Source organism: Chroicocephalus ridibundus, chromosome Z (assembly GCF_963924245.1).
Source record: "Chroicocephalus ridibundus chromosome Z, bChrRid1.1, whole genome shotgun sequence".
Taxonomy (NCBI): domain Eukaryota; kingdom Metazoa; phylum Chordata; class Aves; order Charadriiformes; family Laridae; genus Chroicocephalus; species Chroicocephalus ridibundus.
The window spans coordinates 1,908,847-1,934,992 of NC_086316.1; the positions used below are offsets into that span (position 1 = coordinate 1,908,847).

Sequence of the window (26,146 nt, forward strand, 5' to 3'; positions counted from 1 at the left end):
CCCCTTCCAGTCAGTGTGAACTTCGCAAGACTGCCATGATTTCTCAAATATGATGGTTAGTGGCTTAGCAACTTCATCCGCCAGTTCCCTCAGGATGTGCAGATGTATCTCATCAGGTTCCATAGACCTTGTCCATATTGTGTGTGACCCGGTCTCCTGTTTTCTTCTGGAGATGCCCCATGTTTCCTTTTATCACTGAGGTACCATAGAAGCTTTTCTTCTTGCCCTTGACATCGCTGGCCAGATTTAACTGGCCAGGGCTTTAGCTTTCCTAACCCAAACCCCGTCTGCTTGGACAATTTCTCTATATTCCTGGCTCCCTGTCCTTGCTTCCACCTTCAGTAGGCTTCTCTTCTGTGTTTGAGTTTGTCCAAGAGCTCCTTCTTCATCCATGCAGGCTTCTTTTTCACGCTTTTTTGCCTGACTTCTTCTTTGTTGGGATACATAGCTCCTGAGCTTAGGGGAGGTGTTTCTTGAATATTGTATCTGCTGGGATTTCATTAGCTTTGGATCAAACTCCTATGCTGCACATTTTTTTGGTTGGTGATAACATAGACCATAGCCAATGTCTGGTTTGATTTCCTCTGTAACACAGTCCTCAAATAGCAAATAACGGTTCAGTTAGGACACATGTTAGAAACACATTCTTATTGGTCTAAAGACATTTACTACTACAGTGCCAAAGCCTTTGATAAGGTTTCCAAGGCCTTAGTCATTCATTCAATTGAAAAAAAATAATTTCTTCCTAGTTCAGATTTATCTGCCTTCAACTTCCAGGTAAATTAAAATGTTCTGCTGTCATACCATAATAATTCTATAAGTACTGGAACTGAAAGATGATTTACTGAAATGATCATCTCGTTACATGACCAGTATGCTTCAACAAATATTAGTTTTAAAAAGAGTATAGAATGTCGACCTTTATAAAATTATTTCTTCACAAGTTGCAATTGTAAACAAAGGGATACATTACTTGCACTGAAATTGGATGTGAGTCTTTCATTGTTTTTTTTAATGTAAATTTGGTGTAAGATACAATACACAGTGAGATCACAAATTAAAAAAAAAACCAACAAACCCCAAAATTAAGAAAGCCAAATCCTATTCAACTGGCTTTTATTTGATTGTTCTAAATAAGAATATCCTACACAATACGAGTGGTACAAAGAGCAAGGTGGAGACGTCCAGCATTTAAGCTTCTTCAATCACATACTTTTTGTAATGTGTGGTCTCATTTTATTGTTCTTGGGCTCTGAAGAACATGCAAAAGTGGATTGTAACTGGATGTTTGATGTTACACAATGCAAGCTCACGAAAAAATAGGAATTAAGGAGGTGACTCATGAACAGATGAGGTATTCCTGTTGTGGCAATAATAGTCGAGGCAAGAATGGGCATTGTGGTAGCTGTAACTGCTTCTACTGTCAATTTTGACATTTCACCTTTCCTTTATGAAAGCCCTTGGAATGACGGGATAAAATAAATATGTAGTATAGTCTGTTCCTGTTAGCTATTCTAGTCTCCTCCACTAATCCATCTTGTTTACACATTTATCTGTACCTGCAATGATAAAAAGTGTGTGCTAACTTGAGAACGCAATGAATTTCAGAACAAAGTGCCAGTGGAGAGAGGGAGGCAGTATATTTTCTACTTCATGTAAAATTAAACAACTTGGCCATATAGATTTCATATTTAGGCATATAAATTTCAGTATCATAATTTGCTTTTCTAGAGATCAAAAACTTGGCATGCGCAGGATGTGGCAGCTCATTTAATTTACTACAAAGTACTCTGCAAATCATAACCAAAATCTGGCAGCTTTGTTTAAGAAGAATACCAAAAATGTCATATTTTCTTATACAGTTACAAAAATATTAACACTGAAAAGCATTGTTGGAGAGATAGTGCGTGTTTTTGTATAAGTCAAAAGGGATTTTTTTAATGAACTGTGTATTCAGAACTTTTATTTTCAAAACCTGTGAAACTCCATTATCAGAACAGTTCTTTTATATTCTATGTTTCATTACAGCCAATATTTGTAAGGTAACATAACCCAGTGACCAGAATACAAAGAAAAAAATGATTTACCAAATTAGCTCCTTGAATGACTTTATCCATTTGGAAACACTTTCATATACTGAATTTTATGTGGAATTCCTAGGTCCGTTATTTACTGAGTTGTGCGTAGTCCATCACAGTAAGAATCTATCAATAACAATTTTAGAAGTTATGCATTATTTTAATTTTTTATTTTAAATAAATAATTTTATTTTAAATAAATTAAATAAATCCTTCATCAGTTCTCTTTACAATTACAGCTACATAATCAAAATTTCCATCTGTTAGCTTGGCTCTATATCTTTTGAAACTTTGGTAAAATTAACTGGAAGTGAAATAAAGATTTTTTTCTTTTAAATCTATCATGCTTTCTCTTTTGGTACTAGAAGATTTCCCTGCAGGGCCTAGGTTTAAATTAATCTTTAGACTGTTCAGGAAAGTTTTGTGTAATCATAAAAGCGGTGATGACAGAACATTGTTTTCTGGGAGTCGTCTAATAATAGGACTGGCTCATTTCCAACTTACTAGAGATGCTGTATTAACTATTGCTTCCAGGGAATTCAAATTATTCAAGATTCTTTACTATGTTATTGAAATGCAACAAAATAGTAGGGGTGCTGAAAAATTAATAATATCCTTAACTTCAAATAAAGTGATTCTAGCATATGCTTTCTCCTTTCTAATTTTGTGATCAAACGTTGTGCATTCTGCTGTCACTCAGAGCTTCTTTTCTGTATGACAAGGCTACTTAGATCCAGTCCTAAATTCACCTATGAATCTTGGGTCATCAGTTTTTAATACTCACTCATTTATCTGTGCTACATTTTCCTCCACACTTCTCTGGCCTTCCTGAGGTAACTTTAGCATAATATAAATGTTGGTCGGAAAGGACTGCCAGAGGTCACAGAATCACAGAACACAGGATGGTTTGGATTGGAAGGGACGTTAAAGATCATCTAGTCCAGCCTCCTGTTCAAATTGGGACAATCACCAAGAGCTGTCAGAAATGACTGTGTTAGCTGACCCATGTAAACCTGCACCAGCTGAGATGTTACAACTCTCTGGGAAACCTGTTCCATGACTGCACTACCTTAGTGCAAAGTATTGCCTGATCTCTAGAGTGAACCTTCAAGCTGCTGGCTATGACTTGCTGTACCACACCAGCCCCCACTGAGAAAAGTTTGTCATTGTCGTCTTTGTAATTACTCTTTGGGTAGGTGTAGGCTGCCATTAGGTGACTCAACCCTTTAGCTACCTCTACACCAGAGTAAAGGAGCGTAAATCCCTCAACAGCTTGTCATAGATGATGCAGTCTAGTCCATTCCAGTTTCCTCACATCCTCCTTAAGCTGTAGGCCCAACACCTGGACAAAATACTGTAGGTAAGGCTTAACTGTTTCCAAGCAGGTGAAGCAAATTACTATGTTGAGTTTGCTTGCCAGGCTCCTCCTAATGCAGCCCAGTGTGTGGTTTGGGTTGTTTCTAGTAAGAATACAGCATTGCCTCATTTTCAGTACCCTTCTGGCCATAAACCCCAGGCTTGGGGTTGGGTAGGGTTGGTACTCAGACCGTCAGTTCCCAGCCTAGGTTGGTATAATTCTGTTGCTGGAGCAAAATGTTGCACTTAACCTCAGTGAACTTTGTGAATTTCTGTTGGCCTGGTCATCCGTGACTTTCCACTCTACTGTATGATGTGTTAACTACTGTGCCTGCTTCCCCCAGTTTAGTGTCACCTGCATATGTCCTAAATGAGTGTTCTGTCTGTCCGCTTTTGTCCAGATTGTTGAGGAAGCTGTTGAATAACAGCAGTCTCCAGAATGCGCTCCCCAAAACTACCGGGCCTGCTATTTTCTTGCTGCTGACCCAAACCTCTGAAAAAAAAGAGGATTTTCATCCCTCAGAATTTCCAGTCATCATAGACTTACTGACAGTGTTGTCAGTTACTCACTTGAAGTAGCTGGGGTTTGTGGAGTGGATCTAACAGTTCCAATGCTGCTTGTGGATTTCCTAGGAGAACCCAATCTTGTTCTTCATTCGCTTTTTTTAAAGGAATTAAGTGTGACTTCAGAGTAGAGACTGTCATCTGCACCGGGTTGAGGGTTGCTCAAGTTGGAGCAGCCTGTTCTTTAGGCTAAAAGCACAACCCTATTCTTGTGCTTTTTTCGTATATTCTTTAGTCTTTTGTACTGAGTAGGAGATGACAATTTTCTGTTAAGGAAGATCACAAGGAGTAAGGTGGATGCACCTTTTTATGATTTCATACTATGAATTATATCTTGCTTTCTCAACAAGAAATCAGGTTAATTACTTGAGTGCTGGGAGAAGAATTTAGAGATTCTGTTGGTAAAATTGCTGTCTATGGGTATAAATATCTGTCATTCAATTTTAAAGACTGGAAATATTTCTCTAATTTTAATGTCTAAGAGTTATAATTCGTGAAGTTGCTTTTTAGTCATGTTTACTCCATACGCAGAGCTAAATTCTTCGAAGTCTACAAGGAACTACCATTAGGATGCATCTTGTTGGCATCTCATTTTTTCACACCTGCACTGAGGCTTACAAGATCAATTCTCACCTTGTCATACTCTACTGGAGAACAAAACTACCATAACTTGGAATCTTGCTGTGGTATTAAATACTTTCACAGATGCTATCCACTGCTTTGAGACTATAGGCAGCTGCTTTAACATAACTTGTAGTCAAAACAAATTTCCTACTAGCTATTATTATACTTCTGTCAGAAGAGTGGTTGAATTAAAGCGTCTGGCACAGAGTTGGGTTTTTCTGGCAAGAATTACGTAGCCAGAGTGGACAGTGAGAAATGCTGGCACCAGAATTTTTGTATTATCATTAGACAGTTGATTTTTTATAGTATTTGAAGTTATTTTAATATTTAAACGTTCTTCAGATCCTCAGACTGTCTCTGTCTCAGTTTAAAAATTTCTGTAGACATTTTGTTATAAGCCTCTGAATCCAAGTGTCAGCCCTGTCCTTGTCCTTAGGAGACAGCTAAGAAACAATACTTTAAAAACTGCTTTGGTCCAGAAGTCTCTCAAACAGTTCATACACCATCAGTAGACAAGATGTGATTTTTTATTAAATTACTACCCAAACTGTATTTATCATGCTTTCTTATAGAAAGTTGCCTTTATGCTTTGCTATATTAAGAAAAATATTTCAGAGGGTGAGAGACAATAAGTTCTTTTTCCTTGCATTTTCTCACAATGTTGAAATTACTGTCTTTATAATAATTATTTTCTAGTTTAAGTTCTCCCTTTCTCTATATTACAATCTCAGCTTTATTTTTAATCTTCAGGTTTTCACGAATTCGCGAAAAGAACAAATTCACAATGTGGTGCTAATGCTTCTGCTCAGATATTGCTTACTTAACATAATTTTGAAATCTGTAGTAAATTCTTCCTACTAATTTCATTTGATTAGTAAAATTAATTTCCAAATAAACCCCACTATCTTTTGGAGCCGTTCAGAGGCTATACACCTGTCCATCTTGTTGAACAAGGGTAATTCTCTTTCGTCTTTCATCTGGGGTCTTCCAGGCAGACAGTGATCTTTTGGAGGTGTAGATGCACTTCTAAATTACTTATATGCAGCTGTGAAAAAGAGTTAAAAATTAATTTTAAATACTTTAATGACAAAACACAAACACTGTTAGTGTCTTGGTGACAAAGCACCCTATAAGAAAGGAGATTTTACCTTTTAGGTTAGTAATTCCTGAAGGCTGTATTCCAGTGGGTTTCCATTCCATCTCCAGTTTTAAGTGTTTAGACGCACTCTCACTGTTTCCATGTGGTGGCAGTGGATTTTCTTATGTCTTGTAAAAAGATTGTCTTGTCCTGAGAAAGTCCTCATGTCTTTTCCGGAGGTATTTTTAAATGTCCTTCTACTCTTACTGCAATAGAAAGCATACTGACTCAAAAGTGGGGATGACATTGAATCACTCCTGAAAGTAAAGCAAATATGCCATAAATGAGTTCTGTGGAAGTGTCATTTTAAAAGTCTGTTGTTACCTTCTTTATGTAACTTAGAAAATCCCAGCCATGACACACAAAGAAAGAAGCTTCAGAGAGGGAAAGTTTCTTAAGAGGAAAAATTCACAGCCAAGTAAGGTGCAAAAGAAGTGATAATTGATTATGGTTAGTGGAGGATGGATGGATGTAACAGACTATATCCTCTCTGCTGGGATTGTATTGTGTGAATGAGAGTAAAATGGGAAGAGGCCAAGGGGCATCCATTCCTTACACAGATTACTGCATCCTGGTGATTGCTACAGAATTGTACAAATACTTACACGTTTATTGTTATTTATTATTAAATAATAATTAAAGGCAAATATTAATAGTTAATTTTTAGTATCGGTGGATTGGACGCATCAGATTTTTGCTTCCCACATCCTTTGGGTAAGAGAAGTGATACAGAAGTGACACAAAACTAGCTTATCTAATTCTTCACCAGTTCTTACATTTGAAAACCGTGCTTTTTTTAACCAGTATTCTATTTCTCCCAAGCCAGTGAAGGTCCAAAGCTTCCGGCTCAAAGTTTTGTCCAGTTTAATCCAAAGTCTACATGTTGTTCAAAAGAGAACCACTATAATTTCAAAAGATATTTTACTTATGATTATGATTAAAGTATTGATAATATGATGCAGAAAGAAAGGTGCTATAGAAATGACTGACTGAAGAGCAATTTGCTTATTCAGTGCATTTTCAAACATAGTTTGAAAACATGCTCTATAGGGGTAAAAATATGAAGAAAACTGCTGTAACAGTACCAACAGTGCTAGATACCAAGTTTCAAAGAGTGATAGTAAATAAGATGTAGAAAGAGATTTTTAACAGTACATAAGATTAATAAGTTTGCAATAATGTGTGTGCGTACATATATTAGTACTATTTATCCTAAGGGATTTTCTGTCTTCTATTTATATATACTTAGCACTAATGATCCAAAGAGATTTTCCATCTTCCATATAATTCAGAAGTATTTGTTTTTTTCAGGACATTTCTGAAAAATTCTGATGAGCATCTTCCTCAAGACTTTTCAAATGTCTTTTATCATCCATTACACTGGTTATTTTGCATACCATCACCCTGTTCTTCCCTACTGAAGTGAGTATCAAAAGTTGGTTGTTGTGAAAGAATAACCACATAGTTAATACTAACCAAATACTGTTACAACATTTTGAGAACAGTATATCTGAATAAACGACTAATTAATATTCTGATTTAAAAAAACATAGAAACCTTTTTTTTTAAAAAATTAATTCCAGATTTCCCTAATCTTTTCCCTTTAAGAGTCTCTGTAAGAAAGGTCAAGCTGAAAGCAGTGCGCTGTTTAGCCTTTTGTTAGTATATTCATTATGTTTGATATTTGAATTATCTGTAAGGTTTTCTTGCTTTAATTAAAGAGTATATAGCTCTTGACAATAATGTAGTTCAGCGCATTTGCTGTTTTGAAAGACTTATAATTAAAGGGGAGATAAAGAATGTATGCCTCTGTTTATGATTGCTGGTTAAAAAAAGGTTTGATATATAAATAACTCATTGAAAAATACACTGCTTGATCGTAGTTGATTTTTTGTGAGATTACTGCATGATTAGAGGCAAAAGCTTAATTTCTTTTTCTGTGTCACTGCATATAATGACAAGTTACATATGAGACATATGCTACCAGCTGTGCTGTCATTCCCTTTCTAATTTTGAACCTGAAGCACTCCCACACCAGTGTAGATCCTCTCCTAACCCCTTCACCTCCTCCTCCTCTTCAGAAGTTATTTCCTGAGAGATTAGCACTCTCCATCTTCATGAAAAGCTGCTTTTGTGAGTTGCTATTGTGTTTTCTGAGAAAGTATTTTTCTATTTTGGAGGAATACGTTATCATATGAGTGGTGACCTATGGTGACCTATTGAAGATCAATGTGCTGTGGATTTATTGCCTCTTACCTTGTACGCACAGTTTCTTGTACCTTGTACATCACAATATCTTCCCTACGATTTTGCCCTATACCACACAAAACATGCTGATTTCTCTCCATAGCCTTTATTCCTAACGACGTCAGCAGTACTGTTATCTCCTTCCCTGGCACCTCTGATACCTGCTGGTATTGCAGAGGCAGTAGTTGCTGTAACGGAGTCAAAGTTGTGTGGTTGGCTAACCAAAATGCCAATCAGAGTGAATAACTGTTGAATTCAGAATGTGTCCTTTTCCCTGATTGAAATAGTAATTTAAGTTTTTCTAAAGCTTGAGAAATCATGTGTTTTTACCTCGCAGTTGAGCTTCGATGAAATTTGTCAGCGGCTTTATAAGTTACGCATGGGTAGAGAGAAAGGAGAGGAGAAGCGGGGACAGAGGAGAGGGAATGGCCGCATGATCACTTAAAAAGGGATCTACTCTATTTCTGGGAAAATTTATGCTTCATTAAGGACTCATGGTAGAAAAGACGATAAGCTGTTTGATGCCCTTTTCCGAGGCCAGTATTCACAATACTGTGAATTATGAGGTTTGGAAGATGACTTCACAAGTGAGTACTCTCTGCTGCGTAAAAGTATGTAAAGGAAATGCTGGTACCACTTCAGTCTGACATAATTCTCATTTTTGAGGTAGAATTACGATTTTACAGATGCTATTTAGGACAGATTTGTCTTGAATAAATAGCAGAAAACTATTCCAGAGCTGTCCAGAATTTACATATTGTCCCTAGAAGACAGGTGAGAAAATATACATCTTCTTGACCACCAAATGGAAAAATGAGGAGTCCAAAAGAAAGCAGATCTCTGAGAAGAAATAGTTTGTGTACCTGTGTGAGGACGGTTCTTATATATAAAGCCATGTTTACTCTCCTGGTGAAAATGAGTGAACTACCTTGGTAAAATATTTAATGTTTCCTTTTAACACCATACTTTTCAGCTGCTCAGAAAAAAAAAGTGAATGTCCCTGTATGTAATGTTGTAACTTGAGGGACATATTCTGAGGTGTTCAAATCTTGTTATCAGTCTTACACTGTATATTTATGCCATGGAATATTTTCTTTCTTGAAATTTTGCATTTAGACTATTAAGAAGACACATTATATTTAAGTACTGCCAAAATCTCCCAGCTCTGGCCACCTGATTTTTAACTGAAGACTCTAATCTGGCATAAATGTAGCTATTACGTATTTGCTCTTCCTAAACTTGATATGTCAAGAGAAAGTTTTGCTTGTTCCTGAAACAATTTTGTTTACAATTTCACTGTTTAACTAGATTTACTGCATAATTTTTCATGCCTAAAAATGGCTACAGTCTGTTTTATCTATTTGACTTTGACATCTTTATTAATGTTGTTAACATGAATTAGTGTTAAAGTTTATATGCCTTATGAAGACTTGAACTTATCATTTGGGGTCTTCTTTTTTTTCTACCTTGGATAGTAACTAAAATAACATAGCTGGTTATCAAACTAAATAGTTACTGATAATTCCTGTACTGGTAATCATGATTCATTCTTTGCTTCATTTGGGGTTTATAATCATACGATTAGCAGATTAGAGTTCTGGTTTTTTTCTTTTACTGTACAAAACTGAACATTTATATGTGTGATATTTATATGTACTTCACCTTTTGTCACTTTTTATGAGGCTAGTCTTATTTTCACTAGTACTGAGCGGCGAGGATGGGAGAACATATGCCTCTCCATATGCACGTTACAAAACTTCTCAGTGCATTTATTGGTGCTAGCTTCATGGCTGTAGGGAATGTCTGCTATATTTTATTTTTCCTCCAAGTGAGTCACACCATTGTACATTTCAATTTGCAAGAGGCTTAAAGAGCCAAGAACTGGTGTATATTACAACATGATAACTTCCCATCTGGTCAATGACAGACAAGTTTTATTTCAACTCAGATATTCTAAAAATGGCATTTATTTCTAAAGTCATTTAAAATATTATCCTTCATAAATCTAATTGACCAAACTTGTCCCTTTTCTTACAGTTTGAAGGCAATGAGTGACCTTATTAGATATGATAATGTGGCATTCAAGGGAGAAACAATATGAAACCGGCCCATATATTTTAACTGAATTACTGAAGTATTGAGTTTGCTTTCAGCCACAGCACTAGTTCTAGTGTGAATATAACAATTGTTTTAATTTAAACTTTAATTAATAACTAATTAGTTCTTAACATGTGTTAGAGTTTCTATATATAACTAGTCTTAACCATACAGAAATTAAGATAATATTAATAAGAATGCAAAGCCCTAATGTTGAAATTTTAGTTCTTAACAGGTGTTAGAGTTTATATATATAACTAATCTTCAACATACAGAAATTAATATAATATTATTAAGAATGCAAAGCCCTAATGTTGAAAGTTTGAATGCAATACGTATTTTAAATACGGAAAAGTTATTTTGGCTGCAAGTTCTATCAAGATTTAAATGTATATGTGTATACATTTTTGATAAATATTAATTAGAATCCAGTATGTGCTTATGTGCAAAAAAACCCTGTCGAGCCAGTGCTACATTATCAACCATTATGTGTAATGTACCAGATGAAAATCGCAAAAGCTGTACATAAGTTTTCACGGCACCTGCATTGCTTATCAACTCATAGGTACGTGCTTTACTGTTGAAATCCCAAAGGCAGAGGTGTATAAAATCCTCCTTTACTAAAATGACTGCTACAGTATTAACTGCGAAGTTTTGACCTAACAGTGTGATGTAGAGGTCCTGCTGGGAAACCGGGTTATGGAAACTTGGTTTCCTTGGGTTGCTTCAAGGTTGCCCTGCAAGATACACGGCATACTGCTTTTCTGGTAGTGGAAACAAACACTCATGTGAGGGACTAAATGAGAGGAGTATCTCAGCTGGCATCTTCATTTCCAGGCTTTGTAGGTTTGTATTAGGTATATTGTCTGTATCACAACCTCAACTGCAAGGTTTTTTGTCCAGTCGTCTGTTTTTCTCATGCATGCATACAAGCAGAGTTGGGTGGTGGCAGACTTGGCTGATGGTCGTAGAAGCGTGCAACGTAACAGAGAAGTTCCCCTCCGTTAGAACCGCCACATGAGCCCATTTTAGTTCTGTCCCAATAGCTGTGTGTAAATGGCACATAAATACATGTGCAGAGACATATAAACCTTTCTCTAGCCTGACAGGAAAACGTAGCTGCTGATGAAGAAGGCTTTAACTGATGTGCAGGTGTTGTGTGTGTACTGGCAGATAACGTTTATGCCTGGATAGTTAACGCGACAGTGCATATGTAGTTTTTACACTGGTGCATATAAAATTCATGTGCATAGAGGTTTACATATGCGGTGCATAAACTTTCAATGTTTGTAGCTATTGTTGTATAAACTTGTAGACAAAATGAATAAATACGATGGCTAAACATCAGTTGAAATTTAATTTTAAAACCTTCAAAGTAATGAAAAACGACTGAGCTTTCAAGAAAAAAATTACCCACGACCCATTTTTGAAAAATTGTTTTTAAAAAGTGTTTTAAGAAGAAGAAAATAGTAAATACAATGGGATAAGATTTTTTTTTTTTTTTATATCTTTAACTGCTCCAATGTGAGTTCAACAGTTGGTGTTGGGTCATTGGCTGAGTTCAGAGGAACCCCTGGAATATTTTTGTTTGGAAACCTAAACTTTTGCAGAACATAGAAATGACATAGAAGCTCCATAGAAGCTAATGACTTTGTACTCTGCCTTCTCACTTCTCCCTGCTGGCAAAACAGTTAACCCAGCCACTCTAATGTTTCAGGTGGATTTTTCAAAATGTCAAAATTGGTCAACCTGATGTGGAATCTTGCAGCCCCTTTGAGCATTCTCTGTTTTTTAATTAGGAGCTTCAAGTACTTTATCCAGGACGCTTCAGAGCTCTTACTAAACAATTAATGTAATAGTGAACTAAAGAATAATAGCCTTAAATTTATTGAAGAACAAAAAAAAATAAAAATCCTTTTTGCCTGGTAGAACAAGGCAAACAGGGTTCCACGAAAGAGATAAGTGAGGTTGCTTTGTATCAGTTATAACTTTGGCAGACTACCAACTGTTAATTTGCTTTTAGCTAGTTGAGATTAAATGTAATTCCTTCCCTGAGCTGCCTTAAAGTAAGCAAGCATGAAAGCGCTTTCAGAGTAATCTGGGAGGAACTGACATTTAAGGGAGTTAGCATTACATCTGCACTTTAAGGATATTAATTTCATAGATAAATTAACTACATTATTTTGTCTTTATCTTACATTTTGAAAGGACTCCATCAGCCAGAGAAATGGCAGCCGAGGGTCAGCTGAAACTGCTCTTATCCCAGCCGTACTGTAATTTGAACTTGCTTTTGGAAACATTGCTACATCGTGATTGTCTCTTAGTGAAAATTTTACTGAGAAGTTCAAGTAAGTATTTATACTGTTGATCCTTATAAGAATATCAGTGACAAAGACATTCATTTTTAACTAGTTAAATACTGACGGAAGGCTGACCACCATTTCGGGGGGTTGAAGTAGCCATTCAGTTATCACTAGGACACTTCTTGAATGGGTGAAAAGAAAGAAAAAATCATTGCTTTTTAAATGGGAGTGTTTTGCATTCAATCTGAGCATTCGTAGTTTCAAAGCAGACTACAATTTGATAAAATAGGCTGCTATCGTAAACGCAAAGGACTCAAAATGAATTTGAAGTTAACAGAGCTTTGATACCACAACTATGTTACACAGATTTTTGAAAGTGTGGATTAGTAGTCTGAAAGATCACTTTCAAAATTATGTTTTGACAGTGAAAAGCTGCTTAGAGGTTTTGTTTAAGTTATGTTTGTCATTGTAGGCATTCTAGAAGGACGTTTATGTGCTTCCTCACGTTAATACTCTCATTAAGGCCATTATGAAAGTAGAACAAATAAAAGAATGGTTCTACAAGGTTTTCTTTTCATCCTGCTAATATTGTGTTTGAAGCAACAAACTTTATCACAGCTTTCCTTTTAATAGTTTTCATATCTAATGACCAGATTGTTGAAAAGCTAATGGTACAATCACCGTTTTGACGTAATTTTACAGTAGTAGTGAATGAGAGTCTCAGTTTCTGTCTTTCTTTAGCAAAAGAATGCTCTCTGCATATCAAAAAAACTATTAGGGTGTCATGGTTTGGGCTGGACTGGGCCACGTAACATTAGATATAACACAATTTAGTTCTGTCACTTTAAAATGGTCTAGCATTTGTCAAGGGTACAACATTGCTTCCACTTCTGTCGTGCATCTTATTGAGAGCTGCGCTGCATCCACTCACCCATTCAAATACCTGTCATCTTGTACAAAGACTGACAAATGTTTGATCGGGATCATATTCTTACCTTGGTGTTATCCAGTATTGAATTATACTAGCTGCTTAAATTATCACAAGTATCAAGTGACAGAATCTATTAATCTATTGATTGACCAACTCCTTGAGCTTCAGGGAAATATATGCTACTTTGAATTAGAAAATGTGCTATTTGCACAGACTTTATTAATGTTATTACAGCATTGGTATGAATAAACTTCAGTTTAGATAAAGTTGAAACCTGCGATGATCCATATCTTCTAAATTAATTTCAATAGGGTTAATTATCTAATGATAAAATGATGGTATTCTTTATTCCTTCTCCTATACAGCAGCTTTCTGTAATGATAAAATTATTGTGTTCTTTATTCCTTCTCCTATGCAGTAGCTTTCTGATGCTATATAAGCTAATGGTTTTTTTTAATGTGAGCAGTTATCTATTAGTACAAGGAAAGTTGGACTAATAAGGTATACCTTAGTACTAGCAATTGTAGTTCTGGATTCTTCTGTTCAGTAGGATAAAAGACTTACAGAATTATGTATTCATCAACAGTAAAATTCTGCAGTGTGTAATATTATGCACGAAAACAGATAAAAAGCTAAGTATACCATAGTTTTTGAGTGATTTGCCCTAGTGATAACAAAACTACTGGGCATTTAAATAGATCATAAGAATTTTTTGAATAGAAAATTCACATTTTACTTTATTTTACACTCAGTCTTTCCTTTTTCCTGTAAAAACCAGGACAGAAGGCAAAGTTTCTGTATAAAGAGGTGCTTATAGGTAGATGGTTTTAGGTAATGGTAACATTTTTTTGTATTGTAGCGATACTTAGGGTTACTTACAATGGGCATCACATAAGCACATTTAATTTAATTGCACTCCCATTGTTCTCACATGGTTGCACCATGGGGAGGGCCAAAAATAATTAACATTCCCCATCATAGTAGGGAGTACTGTTGGGATTGGCAAAGTTGTCTCAGCAGAGAGTATTTTGGGGGAGTACATGTATGCATGATTCAGTGTTGCTAAATATTATAAGAAGGTTATCATATTTGTTGAAGCTATTGAAACTCCGTGTATGTAACTACGAGCTATCTGGACAGGAGGGTGACAAGATTTTTGTCATTTTTTTCACGCATTATGATACATAAAATGTACATAAAAAGTTAAATGCTCCTCAAATATGAAGTTAGCACATCAAAAATACTAAAGGCAATAAATCAGGATACCTGAAACTGAACCACTTATTTGTCTGCAGTGAGTATGGCCACTGGGTAAAAGGCGCCTTTGAAAAAATAGTTGAAAAATCAGGTTTGTATATTGGACCTCTGTGACCTAAACTACAAGTCTAAATAAGCTAGGCGTATCGAATTACAGTTAATTACAGTGTAATATAATCCCAGAGTTGTTTTCTATAGATCCAACATTCAGACAATTTCTTCTAAGACGTGTTCTTGAGTGAGTGAAGGGTCTAGGGCCTTTGCTGTTCCTTTGCTGAGAGAAACAATGAAGGAAGCTGGTACTGTGCTAATTTTCTGACAAAACAAACTGATTTGCAACTTTCTTGGTGGAAATTTTTACCAGAATGACGTTATCACCCATGGATATGAAACAGAAATGGATGATGTTGACAAGCAGCAAATAATAGAGGAATAAAGAAAGTGGTGCTTGCATAGGATTAGTTATTGAATCCAGCAGATGCTGATACGAAAACGAGAAGGGTGAAAGTGAACTCCTGAAAATTTCTGTTAGACTTGCTCTAAAGGCACAGCATGCCAACAGAACAGCCTGTGTCTTCTCATTTGAGAGTCTTTATGTCCAGGAACCAGGAGTTATTCTTTGCATAATAAAGCAAAAAGCAATAGCTTTATTGAATTACACTGGCCCAACACAGGATGAACACCAAAGGGAACCTCGTCAGTCAACAGACACCTCACCGCTTATCAACAGCAAATAAACAAAGAGGTCACAGAGAAATCATCAGCAAGGCACATCCAAGGCCTTCAATCAATCCTTGGGCCTCAAACTTCCTTTTCTTTAAGAAGAAGAGGTGGTAGCACCAAGTTAATCATGCACAATAGAAGAAGCAACGTATTCCTTAAAAAAAAAAATCTTATTCATTACAATAAATACATTAGGCTCCAGTTGTTAGAGAGATTTAATTTCATTTTCTACACACAACTTTAAAGTGAATTCTGGCATGTGGAGATAAACTGGAAGAAAACTGGTTTCACAGCAGGACAAGGCCATTGGCGGTTTCACCTTATGTTTTTGGCTTGCACAATGCGTATTTGAGAGACTAATGGAAGAGGGTATTGTGTAGCCTGTACAGTTAAACCTAGGTGATATCCTGGTGCCCACTAAAACTTTGAAATAAGAACTGATAGTAACAATTGCAAATATTCTGTGATAAGTTTAAGGCTGCAAATCTGAAATTGGACCCAAAGAAATGTGAGTTGCTTTAAAAAGAGGTAATTTACCTTGCACACATAAGAAGGGTGGGGAAGGGAGGGTTTCCACTGAGAAAATAAAACTGTGTGGTGCCATATCAGCCAATTCCCTACACACTAATAGATATCAAGAGTTTTCTAAGACAGTGTTTTCTTAAACCAATTTCTGGCAAGAGAAATGAGTTGAAAATATATTTGTAGAATGGAAGGATTTTTTTTTCCCCACTCCAATTCTTTGTCCCTTGTGAAGCATCTCTTTGACCGACACTACATATAATATGGCATTTTGAGGTAAATTTTAAGCCTTAACTAAATTTTAATGAAATAAAATCAAATTAATTAACTGTTAGGCATTTAAAGGTAAATAGCACTGATTTTTTATAAGTTATCCTAAAAAAAGCAGTGAAAGGGGGTAACTTTACCAACTGACCTCGCTTAGGAATCAGACTAAACTTTTAGTGACATGAAAATATATAAAAGAAAATGTACATTCCTTAGATAAATTACCATCTCCATTAAAATCCTGGCATTGGCTAAATCTGTATAACAATTTAAAACTTCTGTTTCAAGTACTTGAAGGTCATTATTTTTGTACTTCCTTCTAATAACTGCTTGGATTTAATAATCCTGAGACAGAGTCTACCTGGCAAAACTAGCAACTGTGCTAATCCTGTGGTTCAACCACACACAATTTTGGGGAAACAGAGTCTTGCACCTTTTTTTGACAAAGCTTGGGATTTAATCTGCAACACTGTCCTCATTAGGAGAGCCAAATAAGTGTCTTAGAGGGATTTATATACTCGTGCAGAGGTAGCTCTCTCTTCCAGATATTTGTGGATCATCCAGGATGAGGTTTGTGAGTACAGACTCCAGAACACCCGAGAGTTTTCTTAGCTTCTTCAGGGTAGCAAACTGTATCGTGGCAGCCTAACACCAAAAGATTAGAAAATTACTTTTAAAGTGGCATCTCCTCAAAGTATCCCTCTGAGCAGTGAACTCGCTGGATAATGTACCTGCATAACCAATGTGGTAGAATGGTAGAAGGGTTTACTGGCGTGATGTACTTCTAGCTGGAAGATGAATAGAAAAGGGACCTTAATCCTTTTGATGACTTTCCAGTGATAAGTTAAACAAAACAGTAAACAGGTCTTATGGAGTTTCTGAAATATCAAATAGGAATTTCCATTTGGACTGTAACAGAGCCCTGCTGAGAATCCCATACCTTCTCTTGACCAAGTGTTAAGATAGTCTCCGTGATATATCTGTCATTGTCTCTGTGACTGTGATATATGGTCATATGGATAGTTTTTCATTTTTCAGACCTAGTCATTTTTGGTAGGAACTTCTTGCTACCGTGGATCTATAGACTGAATACATTTTAAGGGGGTAACCTGTTCAGTATCAACCCCAATACATGGACTAACAGAAAGGAGGTAATGTGGCCACAGAACTAAATTCAATATCGCTTCATCGAATTCTGGCTATCAGAAAGCCACAATTTCAGCATACTATCCCATAAAATCAGTGCTGGAAGTATTCTGATAGTATTTTATTTGACACAGATAAGATCGATTTCACAGAAGGCATTAACCGAGACATTCATTAATGGAAGCTTCTTCTCAGATAGTTGAAAATAAAATGTTTATGGAGAAAAAATTTTAAAGGGAGTTGAATGAGAGTGAAATACTATGGGACTGGTGATGTAGAAATATATGGTCACAGAAGAAGTTTGCCGGTATGTTAATAATTTGTGGGATGGCAATATAAAATTTGTTGAAATCTTTTTGTCTTGCGTTGAGCTTTTTAGTTGTCACGAATTTAGGATTCATTGGCTTCACAGGTTACAGTTAATACAGGGGATATTATTATTTGGGTTTTACTAACTGAAATTGGTAGCATTAAGATCTGTGTTCCATTCAGGATAGAAGCAACATGATCTAAAATTTCTCTTTGGAATTAAAACCTGAAATAATAGAGTTTCTGCCAAAAAGAAGTTATATTCAAAGTTACAATAGATTCTAGCTGTCAAGACTGACTGGAGAGTGATTGCATTGGAAGGCGCAACTCTATGAGAGACAAGTAAAATGATCTACCAGAACAGATACAGAAAAAGAATAGAAAAAGAGCCAGTGACAGAAGAAGCACTGAGAATATAGTGCAAAGAAGCAAGTAATGCTGAGTGCCTGTTGAAAGATTTGCTTCTATAAACAAATAAAATACATCCTTGTCGCATTCTTTATATTCTCATCAGCTGCTGTGATTTAAGCTATCAAGAAAGCAGGAGTTTTATGCTCTTTGCAAATAAAGGAACTGTGTCAGAAATAACTTGCTCCATCTTCAGTTTCTCTTCCTAAATGAAACAGCATGTATAAATTTTAATTTTGACTACTTCTTTTGGTCAAAAAAGACAGCATAACTGTTTATAGCTTGTCTGTCTTGTAAGAATTCACTTGGGAAGGAGAAGTCTAGAGTCAATAACAGATGATTTTCAAAATTCAGTAAGATTCATTTCATGGCTAAATGAGTAGCAGATAAGAGCTGGATGAGTGTGATAATGTCAGCAAGTTACTGGGAGGTATTTCTATCACTAGTAAAGAAACATGGGTAAATTACGCTTGTAAGTGTGCTTCTCTGAAAATGTTTTTAAAATACATGGTACTATCCCAAGAGTTTAAGTGCATTATTTTGTCATAGGAAGAAGGATTCATTGTGACTGATGAGGGCATAGCTGTTATTCACTAGATACATAATTTTCTTATAAGGATATTTATTAATAAGATCAATATTTTTTATATATTTTGGCATCATCAGTGCATATGCAACATTATACTACATGGAAATATCAAATAGCAGATTTTCTTTAACAGATACCTAAGATATAGCCATATTTATGTGTGGATTTAAGTCTTCCTAAAATGAAAAAGAAGCATCTCCTTTGAGCTACCTATAGGAGCTTTAGATTCCCTTCACAAAATTAGCTTTTGATATACAAATGCAGAGAGAAAAATACATAGAGGGAAGCATCAGTGGGCAGTAAGTATGATGCCTGTCATATAAATACTGTTCTTATGTGATGATTAACAAGAAGGCAGCATTGGAGTTCAAACTAAGATGAATATTTAATGTTATGACAAGTGAGCTAATAAATGTTAAGGAAAAATTCTAAGGCAAAAGAAATCTACATATCTTTCTGTAGACTCATAATTCATAATATTTAACCTGCTATTCTGATCAACTAGCTAAATCTTTCAACCAGCCGACGTTATGCTTTAAGGTCCCTTCCAACCCAAACTATTCTATGATTCTACAATCCATGACAATTTATCAGTCAGAAAACCCGTTTCAGCCTGAGCTTTGAAGGGTCGGATATTCTTACAACAAGGACAACATTTAGTTCAGCATAACACAAGGAAAAGCCGATAAAAGCTTACATATCTTGTTATGTTTAGCCTCAGAGTGGTTTCCCAGTGCATTCCTGAAGATCTTTGCTAAAAGCACAAGATTTGTATTACACAGCAGTTATAAGAAGTTATATATATAACCCCCTACAGAATTCTTTTATACTCCTTTCCATTTATCTAAATTCATTGGTAGCACTAAGATGATTAGAAAAGTTATTAATAAGTTGTGACTCCAACTTCCCATGTGGCATGATCATAAAGCAAATTTAGGCTTTATTTCAAATCATAAACCCCTTTAAACAAAGCAGTTTCCTATCGTGTTCTGCAAAGACAGTTTACATAGTACTTAAAAACTTAGCAAACCCGCCTCCCTAGAATTCGGTTAAATTAATTTACAAAAAAAACCTTTTTTTGTAATATATTCATTATATATTGATGGTATATATTTGGTAATATATTCAAAGTTAAATTCAAATTTTCATCTCACAATTTGAATACCTCTGGAATTTCCTTTTTCAACTGCTTTTTCTGCTTTCTTGGTTATTGCTTTGTCATATCCATATTAGACAACGTATCACTGATTTGAGTGAATTAATGGAATCCATTTGATTCTTCACTCAGAAGCATCTGGCATTGGAAGGTGTCTCAGCAAAATACGCCAGCTCACTCAACTCATAGGAAAAAAAACTGACAAAGAAAAATTCTTGTCACTGATCTGTCTCCTGCCTTGGGAAACCCCCCCCCCCATCTTGTTGGTTGCGAAATCACTCGTCTTGTTTCTCGGCTGTCTACATCCTATGGGCTATTTCTATTAAGATTCCACACTACCCAGGCTGAAAGGTTTACAATAACGTCTGAGTTAGATTGTAGGAATTCGGAGGAGAGTAAAATGAAAGTTTTGAATTTTACAACATTCTCAAGTTATTCAGAGCTGGGTGGAAAGCAGCCATTTTTCGCTGTGGTAGATTCTGAAGGCTGTTTGAACCACTAGAAAAACGCAGACTAGAAATTTAGTCTGTCCCATCTTTCTCCTGCACAGGTTGCTAAAGATACGAGGGCAGCCGAACTGGCATTTTTGAGTATATGAGTATATGGCAATGACACTTTTGAGTATAATTTTATTTAAATAGTATTTACAGAAACTTTCGGATTTGCTAACTAGAAATTTAAATTAAAAGTGTTTAATTGGTTCTGGCTCTGGTCATTTGTTATGATTGTTAACATCAAAAACATGTTCCACAAATAAGTGGGAAGCTGAGGTCTTTAACACTAGCACAAGTCAAACCCACTGAGTTGCATTGGTTCAAATAGGTTTAAACACATCATTATCTTTCAGCTGGGAGAACATTTTATAGGGATTACGAAAAACATTTAGAAATACATGTTATGTATGCTGTTTCCACTCAACTCTATGAAAATCACTAGCTGTCTTTAAAAACATAGGGATCTGTATCTTAGCAGGGCTGAGATTTTGTTTTGTGGAACTAATTTCTTCTCAATTTTGTTTTATACTGAAAAAAAAAAGCCGAACCATTCTGGGGAGTATGCAGCTGCTACTTTATTTTATTTTATATAACTAAATAGAGTTCTGTTATTTCACATGACTAATATATTGGTAAGAGGAGTTAAACAGTAATAACTTTTTGACTGTGATTCTACAGTAGTACAATTTACTTCTGGATAATATTTAGTAAATAATCAAATTCTAGTTATATACTGAGTGCATTTTGAATTAAGTAGGCATATTCCATGGTTTGTAAACATGCTTGAGTCTTTTTTTTAATGGCTCCATATAATTCAGGAAGACAGTCAAATGTCATTATGCAGAGGAAGATCGGATTTCAGTATCAGTAAGTATTATTATTGTTTGAAATATTACTCAGATACAGTTTGCAGTTTGTTTTGATTAATGCTATTACTGTGAACTTAAATTACTTCGAAATTATTGTAACTATGTTTTTGTTTATTTTGAAGGAAATGAAGTATTGAATCGTGATGAACGAAGTTCCCTCTCAGAGCAGATAAATAACAAACAGCCTACCCTGATTGAAACAATCTTCACAGTGTTGTCTTACTGCACTTTATCACCCAAATCTCTTGGCATTGCTTTTGAGACCTACATGGAAAAAGAGCAGTTGTGGAGTTGCTTATACAATATGACAGGTATTTAATTTATTAATAAGTATTTAAAATCTGATGTTAAACCTTGTCAGCTCTCAGACATGTAGTGCATATTATTTTTACTCTCATAAATCAGATGAAATGATGGTAGTTTACTTCAAAACTGTAGTATAATTGAAGTGTTTTGAGCAACCAGGTCATGGTAGGAGTGGTGAAAATTTTGAAGAAAGCAGAAGTTCCAGAGCGGTAGTTGACCAGGAGCCTGATTTCCTCAAGTGTCCGTCTTACCAGGAGGCTGGCTCTCTACCAGTACAGGTTCTTTGTCTCTCTGCATTTAACAGCTCCAGACCTTTGCCATGATTTAAAAGTATGAAACGATTGAAGGAGAGCGGAAAAAGAAAAGGAAGGACTCCTGTTGAGGGAGACGTAGTCTGATGGGCATATAGACTCTGCTCTCAATGGGCAGAGAGGCTCCTCATTTTGCATGGAGAGGGAAAGCTGCCCTCGCAATTACAGCAACTAGCACTGCCTCCAGGGAAAGGCAGTATTCAACCAGAAAAAAGACGTGAGGTTTAGGAGGGTGATCTTGCAAATGATGGCTAAAGTACAGGAAAGCTCAAAAGAAAAGAAAGGAAGAAAACAGAAGAAAGTAAGAGGGGAAACAGAATTACAAATATCACAAAACAGAAAACAGCGGTGGTAGAAGTGCTCAGGTATTCCTCAGAGAAAAAGGGCATTGCAAAAAATAGAAGTCTAAGGTGTAAGAGGAAGAAAAATGCAGAAATGTTGCACGGAAGCTTCAAGAAAGGCCATGCAGAGAAGTAAAAAAACTTAGGTCAGCAAAAAGTACAGACAAGCACACGTATGAGCAAAGGCTCTAACATGTCACAAGACATCTCTGGTAGGTCCTGCAGCACTCTGCCTGACGACTGCTGCTCATGGCCAGGGAGGAGCTGCAATTCTCTGCGGTATTAAGAATGTGGAGAAGATTGATGCTTGTTGGTAATGTCAATAACTGTGTTTAGGATGGTCTATTTTCAATGTGCAGTCTCTGATAACATGCTGTCTCTGTTGATGACTATTATTTGTATGCATTTTTGTTTCCAAAGTATCTTTTCTTCCTTTGCTGTCCTCTAGGATAAGAGTTTGGGTATCTAATAAATGCAACTTCATTAACACTATCAAGACAAGAAAGCAGAAAAAATGGGTATATCTGTTTGCCTCACTGATATCTAACAAGTAATTAAATGTATTCTGTGTAAAAAGGAAGACATCAGTCAGCTTAAATTAAATTTTTAGAAATATACTGATGGAGAAATGAGGATGAAGGAAATAATTAAATTGTATGTTTTGTTAGTATTGTATTAAGATGGTACAAGACGCTTTGCTTTACACTTGTTCTTTAATTTGTAACAGACCAATAGGTCTAAGTTATTATGAATCATAATGTTGTTGCTTTTCTTTCCATAAGAATTCTGAAACACTTCTTCCTGAAACAGATTTACAGAAATGACTACACTTACTGAATATTTAATAATTCTTCCTTCTGAAGTTTCCAGTTGTGGTGAGTCGGAGCCAGAGGTTATCAGATGCTTGAAGTTGACTTTGATTAATTCAGTCAAGGGTATAGTGAAGCAGATAATTTCTTTGATGCATTCATGGGAGGCAACAGAAAACTACGGAACGTACCAGCACAAGCAAATAGTTCCTGAAAGTTTACTGAAAACGGTTCCGAAGGAATGGAATTACACTCCTCGGGAAATGAAGAGAAAAGAATCTGGGAAATGTGGGTGAAATTTATATTGTTTTATAAATTTGTCATAAGAGCTTGTTACCCCTTTAATGAGTACATATCAAAATTGAACAGTCAGAGTTTGTGAGTGTTGCAGTTTGACAATGAACAAAACAACTTCCAAGCACCCTGTGTTGTTTTTAAAGTACTTAGTGTTAAAATTTAGTTATTCTTTCTTGAGGCTTACACCCATGCATACACACACAAGCTTTTTAAAATAATCAGTATCATAGGACTGATAATAATAGTACTGAAAACGTTTTTAGCATCTGGCAGTAGTACGGTGGGATTCTAGGCAGAGTAAAGCATAATGTCTATGCTCTTGTCTCAATGGCTGCAACCAGTTCTTCTCTGAGTTATCATCTTTTCAGTTAGGACCGTCTAAATTCAGACGCACAGTATTGACTGAAATGATAACAACTTATTCATCCCAACTTTACAACACGGCAATTTATGTCTGAAGAGCACTGAAACTGCGATGGAATATACTGCTGCTTGGCTGTTGAAACTGTTACTGAAAAAAGAGAAATAATATATGTAATAGGAGATGCTTTGAAGGGGATTAGATGTAAAGTGATTTCTGGTATATACTTTCATAGTCTACTGTGCCTAAAGACTCCACTATTTCAAAAGGCTCTTTTGGAAACATTTCAACATAACTTTATTGCCACCAAAATATTATCTGATTATTTTCAGTACAGTAGTATCACTGTAGTATACTCTGGCATGAAGTCTTGAATACGTAGATTATGGGCAAGCCAGGGCATCAGTCCATTCTGTCTTTCCATATATCTTCTCATCAGCATCTTGAGGCTCATCCGTGCAGCAGTGTGCTCACCTCGTTCCCGCTGCAATCTCACTCTAATCTAGAACTTGTGTGGCTATTTTAGGCGATCGCTCAGCCTGAACTCAGCCTAGCTGAGAGTTAAGGCTCAGACATAGTGACAAATCAAACTGACATCTAGAACAGATTGGGCTTGCCTTTTTTTTTTTTTTTTTTTTTTTAAGAGCTGAGAATACCAGTGCAATGGGTCAGGGGGTTTTCTTGGTTTGTTTGGGTTTTTGTTTTGTTTTGTTGGGTTTTCCTAAATCTTGATTCAGCTCTATATTGTGGATCATGTTTGTTATATTTTTTCATTTTAGATATATCTTGGTTTTTGAGCAGTGTATTTTCTGTAGTTACATCTATAGCTACTTTTACTATCTGGAGTGTTTAAAATGCAGTGCTATATAGTGTGCATGCATATAGGAAAGTTGATAAATTGAAGTTTTGTAGGTTTGAACACAGAAAGAGATTGATAGAAAACTAAAGATTATGAACATAAGTAACATGCTGAGACACACAGTGCAATGCTCCACTCGTGAAGTTGAAAAAATATTATACTACAATTTTAAGGACAACTTTTTTGCCATTCAGAATACCTGGGTCTGGGTAATAACTGTGCACAGCAGGACTAATTATTAATAGAGTCAGTCTGAATTCCGGATTTTCTAGGTTCTCTGTTTTTAGTTCATGTTATTGTTTAGATTTTGGGAGATTTATGTAGAGGAAGCACAATAGAAGTCAAGCTACAGTGTTGAGTACTTAAGATTTTTACCCATTTTCAGTACAAAAGAAAGTTAGAAATTATCATACAACATTCAGAAGCATGCTGTGATAGAACTAGAATGTTAATGTTAATCATATCTTCTTTTCTTTCTTTTTTTAAGGTTTCACAAGGCTTGCAGCTCAGGCAGTATCTATTGTAATCAGCAAGTTACCTACAGTGATTGCATGTTTGCCTCCCCCAATTAAGTACTTCTTTTTTCTGGCTGAGAGAAAAATGTCAAGAAACTTTGCTGAATTGAAGAAAGCTGGTCTGCTTGTCTGGAACTTGATTGTAATTATATGTCGGATATTTGAGGATGGAAATACTGCAGAACTTTTAACAGGTGCAACACTTGACAGATGGAGCAAAGAAAAACTCAGTTTAGTTCGTGTGTGCTTAGAAAGTATTATGGGAAAACTGAAAAGTGGTCCTAAGCAAGTGACCCAGAAGGTTATACAGAGCATTGAACAGCAAAGACCAAACTGGATTGAAAGCCAGTTGCTGAAGGCTAGAAAATTGAGCACAGACTGGTAAGAACATAGTATTTTTCAAATCTGTTGTTTGTTCTTTGTTTTACTGGATTATTGGCATGTTTGTGGCTATTGTTCAGTTCAGTTCTTACGTGAAATGGATGCATAGCATGTTTTCGCAACTTAATTGCATTGTTGAAACAGTAAACCATGGTTGTTTCGTCGGAACAGTATCTTCATAGTACTTGGAGATTTCATGTTTTCACGATGATTGAAAAATGTGGACAATTTAGTTGGTGCGTATTTCAGAATCTGAACAGGTACACTGACTAGAAGGCACCACGATATATTTATAAATCAATTTTGCCATGGTGATTAAATTAAGAGGGACTGTGAAAAGCTTTCAGTGCTCATCTGTGATTAAAAAGTAAGCGTACTTCATTTTAAAACATAGCAAACCCTGAGGGCAAGTAGGATATATCAAAACAGGAGAAGGAGAATACCCTGCTGTGCCTTTCTGAGGAAATATCAACCTTCCCTGCAGATTTGACATTAAGGTCCGAGTGTTTTAAATCCTTATAATGATTTTTCAAGGAGCTGTGTACGTGTCGGTGTGTTCCTAGTCCAGTCTGTTTTGATGTTGAAGTTGTGTACTATTCTGTAAAAATACTGGTCATCAGCTTTCAAATATTAGATTTATTGGAGTTACATGACTTACTGAATTAAATTGTTGGCTACCGAAAGTAAGATTGCTTTTGTTTAATTAGTGTTCTTGAAGGTTGCTGTCCTGACAGCGATTGTCCATATAAACGAAGGATATAGTGGCTGTAGGTCGGAATCACTGATATCGGTGACTTTCATGCAGTGCTTTAAGGGGCAGTATCCCGTTCCTACGAGTAGTCAGTTAATGTGAGTAGCACTAAGCAGTAATAGTGTCACACAAATGCT

The 26,146-nt window shown here is 35.9% G+C and overlaps 1 protein-coding gene across 12 annotated transcripts in view; it reads left to right on the top strand.

The window, feature by feature from the left end:
* KIAA0825 (KIAA0825 ortholog) overlaps positions 1-26,146 on the top strand; it is a 259,650-nt gene that overhangs the window by 99,912 nt on the left and 133,592 nt on the right. For all 12 annotated transcript variants that reach the window (XM_063319271.1, XM_063319272.1, XM_063319270.1 and 9 more), the window contains 5 exons: positions 7,072-7,182; positions 12,313-12,452; positions 21,201-21,389; positions 22,900-23,133; positions 24,850-25,258. In XM_063319271.1, the coding sequence (XP_063175341.1) occupies positions 7,072-7,182; positions 12,313-12,452; positions 21,201-21,389; positions 22,900-23,133; positions 24,850-25,258 (1,083 nt within the window). The remainder of the gene's footprint in view (positions 1-7,071; positions 7,183-12,312; positions 12,453-21,200; positions 21,390-22,899; positions 23,134-24,849; positions 25,259-26,146) is intronic.